The sequence below is a fragment of the Mus pahari genome (assembly GCF_900095145.1).
Source record: "Mus pahari chromosome 2 unlocalized genomic scaffold, PAHARI_EIJ_v1.1 2_unlocalized, whole genome shotgun sequence".
NCBI lineage: Eukaryota > Metazoa > Chordata > Mammalia > Rodentia > Muridae > Mus > Mus pahari.
In genome coordinates, this window is record NW_018391599.1 from 41,923 (window position 1) to 50,373 (window position 8,451).

Consider the following 8,451-nt stretch of genomic DNA (forward strand, 5'->3'; position numbering starts at 1 on the left):
AAGAAGAAGAAGAAGAAGAAGAAGAAGAAGAAGAAGAAGAAGAAGAAGAAGAAGAAGAAGAAGAAGAAGAAGAAGAAGAAGAAGAAGAAGAAGAGGAAGAGGAAGGAGGCAGAGTGGTTAGGTGAGAATATATCAGAACAACAGGGTGATGTGGAGAATAGGGACCTGAAGAGGAGGACAGCAGGGGAGCAGGGGCTGGGGATGAAGTTTATGGGGAGATGAGAAAGGCTAAGACAAGCATGATCTTGGCAATGTATAACAGGTACCTGTAGTGCAGAAGGAGCCTTTGAGACCAGCATGACCTCTGGTATGCTAATAGGCACCACTAGTTATCATTTGTTCTTCTGCCAGTGATAAGGGAAATGACTCCTTTGGTAGAGAAGAACTGAAAGTTTCTAAAGAATACAGGTTTTTATCTAATCACCAGAACTCTTCCTATATTCAAGGTTGAGGCCTTTTCTGGATATTTGAAGTTTGGTGAATTAGAGTCCCCTTTGGACCCGACAGGTGGTGTACTTCAGAGGATGTCTCCTGGACAGCTGAACTCATATACACCCCAGCCATGCACACACACACACACACACACACACACACACACACACACGTAAATTAAATGGAAATAATCTCAAACATAAAAAGAAGGTTTTAGGCAGTGAAGGCTTGGTACATTGTCATTATTTTCTGGGGTTGGGTGTCCTTCATAAAATCTATCTACTCAAAGGCAATGTCTGACATCTCTTTTGGCAAAAGACATCATTTTTGTCACTTCCACGTAGAGAGAGCATGGTCTTCCATTTTCATTCTGGCCATTCATTTCTAGTTCAGAAGCAACAGAACTGAAGGGTTTATATAGACACACCGTATTTCATATGTAAAGACAGCAGAGAAGTATTCCTTACTTAATTACAATGTTTTTCCTTTATTTTCAGGAATTATAACCGTACCCACTATAGCAAGTGGAATGTTTTTAGGAGGATATATCATTAAAAGATTAAAATTAACCCTGCATGGAATCACTAAGTTTGTGTTTTTCACCTCCATAATGGCCTATGTGTTTCAGCTGTTATATTTTCTTCTAATCTGTGAAAACAAGTCATTTGCTGGCCTAACCTTGACCTATGATGGGTTCGTATATATTATTTTATCAGCAGAATGATGTGTCAACTCCATTCAGAATCCTATGTGAGAGAACAGTAGGCTGAAAACAGTTTCCACTAAACTGTTCAGTTAGTAAGGATCACGATTTATACATGCCCCAAACAATAACTGTTTAAGATCTCCCAAGAGCAGTTTTTATTCCTCATTTAAAGAAAAATTGGGTGGTGATGATCATGTCATTTTAAAAGTATTCACAATGTGCAATGGGAGCTTCATCATGGATACCTTTGTCCCCTCTGGACAGACATACAGTTTTTATCACTAGCAAGGCCCAGACATTACCTCACTGACTCTCATGACTTAAATTTGAAGTTTCAGATTCCAAAACTCTTAGTCTTCCCCATTGCAATCTTGGCTAGGTTGTGTGTATGTAGGCCACTTTCACAGTTATGGCTGAACAAGCTTTATCTAGCATTCATGTAAATAAATACCTGTACAAGAGTATAATAATAATAAGTATTCCTGGTACTTCAGCTTCCTAAGGCTATGCAGACCCCTTATCATCTCCTAACTATAGCTAGAAATTTACCAAGGCTCTCACATCTGTAAAATGCACATATCTCTAATCAGCTTTTTCTCATGATACTTATTATTTTTCTTCTTTTCCCTTTTCTTTCCTTCCATTCCCTTCCCGTTTCTTCCCCTCCCTTCCTTTCACTTCCCTTCCATCCATTCTCCCTTCTCCCTCCATCTCTCTTTGACATCCGTCTATCGACCATTTATCTCCAGAATGAACCCAGTGGACTCTCACATAGAAGTACCACTTTCTTATTGTAACAAGGACTGCATTTGTGATAAAAATCAATGGGAACCCGTCTGTGGGGAAAATGGAGTGACTTACATTTCACCTTGTCTGGCAGGATGCAAATCATTTCGTGGTGATAAGAAACTGAATAATACAGTGAGTATCAGTTTTCATTTTCTCACCTCTCCTTGCTCATCACTTTACATTCAATTTCACACTTATTGCATCTTTGTAGAGCTAAGGTGTCCAGTAAAAGATATAAAAAGAGGTTCCTATATGATCTACAGTTGTAAACACTGGGAAGTTAGCAAAGATTCACATGTAATCCTGATTGGAACCATCAGATTTTTCTGTTTATTGAATTCTATTTTGATATTACTTCACTTCCAATTTTTCACTTTCAAGAGTTAGAATATTGTCTTTTGGAACATGGATGTAGTTAGGGTTTTGAAAACTCCTTTTATGATACAAGCATCTAACTGTCATAACTGATAATTACTTTATGCCTAAGACACTTAGGATGACTTTTTTTTTTAAATTTTCTTTTATTTCTCTTTTTATTGGTTATTTTATTTATTAACATTTCAAATGTTATCCCCCTTCCCAGTTTCCCCTCCACAAACCTCATATCCCCTCCCCTGCCTCTATGTGGGTACTCCTCCACCTGTCCAACCAGTCCTGCCTCAGTGCCCTACCATTCCCCTACCCTGGGTCATCGAGCCTCCACAGGAAAAAGGGGCTCCCCTCCTAGTGATGCCCAATAAGGCAATCCTCTGCTAAATATCCAGCTGGAGGCATGGATTGCCCCCATGTGTACTCTTTGGTTGATGAATTAGTCCTTGGGAGTTTTTTTTTTTGGGGGGGGGAGTTGGTTGGTTGATATTGTTGCTCTTTCTATGGGGTTTTGCAAACCCCTTCAGCTCCTTTAGTCCTTGCCCTAACTTCTCTATTGGGATTCCCATGCTCCTATGTTTGGCTGAGAGCATCTGCATTTGTATTGGTCAGACTCTGGCAGAGCCTCTCAGGGGACAGCTATACCAAGCTTCTGTCAGCAAGCACATCTTGGCATCAGCAATAGTGTCTGAGTTTGAAGTCTGCAGATAGGATGGATCCCTAGATGGGGCAGTCTCTGGATGGTCTTTCCTTCAGTCTCTGCTCCACTCTTTGTCCCTGCATTTCCTTTTGACAGGAGGAATTTTGGATTGTTTCTGAGATGGATGTGTGGTCCCATCTCTCAACCTGGGGTCATGCCTATCCACTGGATATGCTCTCTACAGATTCTCTCACCCCTTTGTTGGGAATTTCGACTAATGTCCTCCCCGTTGAGTCCTGGGAACCTCTTGGGTCCCCGGCATCTGGGACTGTCTAGTGGCTACTGCCAGTTCTATTTCCCACACTGCTACTCTCCTCCTTTCAAATTCCTGACCCTCAGTACTTCTCCCCCATCTCCTCCCATATCTAAATTGCCCCCCTTTTCCTTCCCCTTCTCTCTCACTTCCAGATCCCTCTCTCCTTCTACTTCTTGAGATTATTTTCTCCCCCTTCTGAGTAGGACTGTAGCATCCACACTTTGGTGTGGTCTTCTTTCTTCTTGGGTTTCATATGGTCTGTGAGTTGTATTTTGGGTATTCCAAGCTTCCTTTTGGCTAATATCCAATTATCAGTGAGTACATACCATTTTATTTTTGTGATTTGGTTATCTCACTCAGGATGATATTTTCTAGTTCTATACATTTGCCTAAGAATTTCATAAATTCATCATTTTTAATAGCTGAGTAGTACTTCATTGTGTAAATGTACCACATTTTCTGTATCTATTCATCTGTTGANGAACATCTGGGTTATTCCCAGCTTCTGGCTATTATAAATAAGGCTGTTATGAACATAGTGGATCATGTGTCCCTGTTATATGTTGGAACATCTTCTGGGTATATGCCCAGGAGTGGTATTGATGGGTCCTCAGGCAGTACAATGTCCAATTTGCTTAGGAATCATCAGATTGATTTCCAAAGTGGTTGTACCAGCTTGCAGTCCCACTATCAATGGAAGAGTGTTTCTCTTTCTCCATATCCTTGCTAGCATCTGCTATCACCTGAGTTTTTGTTCTTAACCATTCTGACTGGTGTAAGGTGGAATCTCAGGGTCGTTTTGATTTGCATTTCCCTGATGACTAAGGATGTTGAACATTTCTTTAAGTGCTTCTCAGGCATTCGAGATTCCTCAGTTGAGAATTCTCTGTTTAGCTCTGTACATTATTTTTAAATAGTTTTATTTGGTTCTCTGGAGTCTAACTTCTTGAGTTCTTTATATATTTTGGATGTTATCACTCCATCAGATGTAGGGTTGGTAAATATCTTTTCCCAATCTGTGGGTTACTGTTTTGTCTTATTGATAGTGTCCTTCACCCGACAGAAGCTTTTTAATGTTATAAGGTCCCATTTGTCAATTCTTGATCTTAGAACATAATCCATTGGTGTTCTGTTCAGGAAAATTTCCCCTGTATCAATGTGTTTGAGGTGCTTTTCCACTTTCTCTTCTATTTGATTTTATGTGGAGGTCCTTGTTCTACGTGGACTTGAGTTTAGTACAGGTGATAAGACTGACCACCAGTTGAACCAGCCGCATTTTTTGAAAATGCTATCTTTTTTCCCCACTGGATAGTTTTGGCTCCTTTGTCAAAGATCAAGTGACCATAGGTGTGTGGATTTATTTCTGGGTCTTCAATTCTACTTCATTGATATATCTGCTTGTCTCTGTACCAATACTATGCAGTTTTGGTTTTTATCACTATTGCTCTGTAGTAGAGCTTGAGGTCAGGGATGGTGNTTCCCCTAGAAGTTCTTTTATTGTTGAGAATGTTTTTTGATATCCTGGGCTCTTTGTTATTCCAGATAAATTTGAGAATTTCTCTTTCTCTCTATATATGAAAAATTGAGTTGGAATTTTGATGAGGATTCCATTGAATCTGTATAAAGATGAATCTTAAATCATCATATAGAGAAATCTTATACGTTTTAGACTTTTATGAATCTACCTCTGAACTCCCTGAACTTCTGATTCTTCAAGAAACAGTCCAGACTTCATGCTTTCCTGACTGTCCAATTTTCATGTTTCAATTCAGAATTCCCCAAAGCTAGGTTTTTACTCAGATAATCAAGCATCTTTTTCACATATGCCTATTATATGCCATGCCATGCCACCTACTTTTTCATTCAAAATACACCTTTCCTTGTGAACTATGAGTTCTCTTTAGTCACCTGCTAACTCCAAAGCATAAAAATTACTTACAGTATTACACATAACTCAGGATCCTTCTGCCTCCCCTTCCTAAGTGCTTGAATTACAGATGTGTGCTACCATACTTGGCATGATCATGTTTTACACTACACCTTTTGTGGCACAACCCATTTGTATAGCTGGTTCTCCTTTCAGATTTTTGCTGCTGTCAAACTGTCAAATGCCTTCTTTCTCTGGATAATTTTTCATAAAGGCATGTGTCTGACACAGAGCAGGAATGTTTAAATAAAGTAAGGATGTAAAAGTAATATAGAAAGAAAAAGTGAGAAGACAATTATGAAAGCAAACTTGATTGGATGAAAAACTCATGAATAGTTTCAGACACTAATTTCTTCAATTCATAATCTTGAAATTGAAATGAATTAGTAATTAGGAGCAAATTTCATTTTCTTGTCCGTAAATAAATGCAGACAATTTCTTTCAATTATTAAACAATGATGCTTTTAGAAGCTTTAAAAACAGTTATCACTTTTGCTAGAAAGGAAGAATCCTTTAAAAATATAATGGGATATATTTATAATACTTTCATGTTATGCAAGCATTTTGTAACATTTCAAAACCTGTCTTTTAGGAATTCTATGACTGCAGTTGTGTCAGCAACTCTGATTTCCAGAAAAGAAACCACTCAGCACGTTTGGGTGAATGCCCAAGAGACAAATGCAAAACCAAGTATTACTTTTATATAACTTTTCAAGTCATTATTTCTTTTTTCATTGCACTGGGAAGCACTTCTTTAATGTTAATTTTGATAAAGTGAGTATACTTTTTTCTATGTGCATGTTTGTGCATTTCTGTGTGGGGTACATATTTGGCAACCATTTAGAACTCAGATAATTATCTCTGGAATCAGTCATCAAGTCCCTTCTACCTCCACTGTGGAATCTAGATCATGTGCCTCTGAACTTTCAAGGACCTGCTGGTCACCTGTCAGATCACAAGCAGGAACACAGATGAGTCCTGAGGACCTACACATAGATCCTTACATTTGTAAGTCAAGAGAGAGATGTACTGACTGAGACTTCTCCCCATACTGAGTATAAAATGTTAAGGCATCTTAGTCATGTATATTAGATGATAAATGTATTTACTGACTTCTATTGTCTTACATTTGAGGCCTAAACTCATATCTTGCTGCATTTTAATTATATAAGAGCACATGTTCTCATGATTATTTCATTAGTTAAATAATATAAATAATAATTTTGCATATGCTTCTATCATTAGGAAATCTAGATTCTGTGAAGTCTCAGCTTGCTAGACACTTAAAATATAGAAATATTTGGAATTGTCTCAATTGTACTCTGGGATGTATGTCCACAGAAAGTTATCTACTAACTTACCTTGCAACATTCTTGGGGCATCGTATCTTACCTAAATATTTGTCTAAAACCAGAACAACTCAATTGTCTTCTCACTTTTTCTTTCTATATTACTTTTATATCATTACTTTATTTAAAAATTTCTGCTCTGTGTCAGCCACATGCCTTTAGAAAAAATTGTCCAGAGAATGAAGGCATTTGACAGATTGACAGCAGCCAAATTCTGAAATGAGAACTAGTAAGTAAGTGTCTCTCTTTAAGTTTAGAAGAACTGTTATGTTCAGTTCCATTCTGCTCTAGGAGTCGTTTATTGACATTAATGAAAGAAACCCATCTGAAAGCCTAAAAAGCTTTAACTTCAATCAATAGTAATATTTCTAGGATGGAGAGATGGCTTATTAATTAACAGTGCCTATTGCTCTTCCAGAGGGCCTGAGTTCAGTTCTCACTACCCACCTCAAGTGTCCTACAAAAATCAACAATAACTCCAGCTCCAAGGGGTCTGATACCATCTTCTAATCTCCGAGGGCACACACACACACACACACACACACACACACACACACACACACACACAAACACACACCTGGCATATACGCTCACAGAAATAAATTAACAAAAATAAATCATATTAAAAATTTAAAATAGCAATAATGTTTCAAAAGTTTTAATTTACCCACAGTATGACTTTTGATCCAATCTTTTGTAACAGCCTGTAGGCAGAAGAAGTAAATATATGAAAAGAGTTGAGTTGTTCTGTTTTTAACAAATATTTAGGTAAGATACTATGCTTGAAGAATATTTCAAGGTAAGTTAATAGATAACTTCTTGTGGACACACATCCCAGAGTACAACAGCAAAGACCATGATGAATCAAATTATCATTAAAATGAGCACATGATAATTCTAAAATGATCCTAAGATTATAAGGAAAGCGTTGCTATGAAGATGAGGAAAAGAAATCTAATTTAAGGCAGGTTAGGAATTATGATGGTCTCAAAGGCACATATCAAAAAACAAACAAACAAACAAAAAGTGTTGTTTAATGCCACGAACTGAAACAGTGTCTAGATGAGGATTTTAGGAGAGAATTGGGTTCTTGCTTTAAACCATGACACTGGAAAAAGCTAACATGATTGGGAAGGAAATGTAATTCATTGGCCAGGAGTGCAGTGAAGACTGTGGGGCAAGTGCAATCGATGGCCAGGGGAGGGAGCAGATCCTAGAGGCTCCACTTGACTCATTCATGCACAGTCACATCTAAAACTAAAAATGCATAACACTCGTATGTTGATCATCTGAGTTAACATCTCTTTATACTTTTGAACTCTGTGTTGATTAAAAGTCCCCAAAGGCCAAGAGGAGGAGAGGTTTTAATTGTCATCTGAATGAGGATAGACATTTAAATAGCATCTACACTTTTAAAAATTCTATTCTGACCAAATATTACATTAAGATGTTTCTCCACAATCAGTTAGTCCCATTAAATATGAGATGTTGTCTATTTATAAGAACACCTCACATTTATAAAATATTCACTAAGATGTGCAAAAATCTACTCAAAATTCATAGACTTAGGATAAACAAACATATTAATCTCAAATGCCCAAGAAAGGGCTGTTTCAGAACTTTTAAAACTTAAATTCCAGTGATGTGGATCAGCCAGGAAATAGGGAGAGCTTTATCTTTAACAGATAGTAAGCCTGGCATCACGTGCCTGAGCTACCTACTTGATTGGGGTTCTCAGGTGACACTTCAAAATTACCCTTTGAAACAATGTAAGACCCATTATCATGAAAGAGGATAATGGAAGGTGAGCTTAAGGTTTTATTATATCAAACAGACATAGCTAAGAAGTTAGCATTTGAAATGTAAATAAAGAAAATAAAAAAAAAATGTTAAACTAAAAAAAAATAAAAAAAAAAAAAAAAA

General features: G+C 37.4%; 1 protein-coding gene across 4 annotated transcripts in view; it reads left to right on the forward strand.

The window, feature by feature from the left end:
* Nucleotides 1-8,451, forward strand: part of LOC110314592 (solute carrier organic anion transporter family member 1B2) — a 48,791-nt gene that overhangs the window by 31,604 nt on the left and 8,736 nt on the right. For all 4 annotated transcript variants that reach the window (XM_029534600.1, XM_021188866.2, XM_029534601.1 and 1 more), the window contains exons 10-12: nt 930-1,125; nt 1,888-2,059; nt 5,772-5,953. In XM_029534600.1, coding sequence (XP_029390460.1) covers nt 930-1,125; nt 1,888-2,059; nt 5,772-5,953 — 550 coding nt within the window. The remainder of the gene's footprint in view (nt 1-929; nt 1,126-1,887; nt 2,060-5,771; nt 5,954-8,451) is intronic.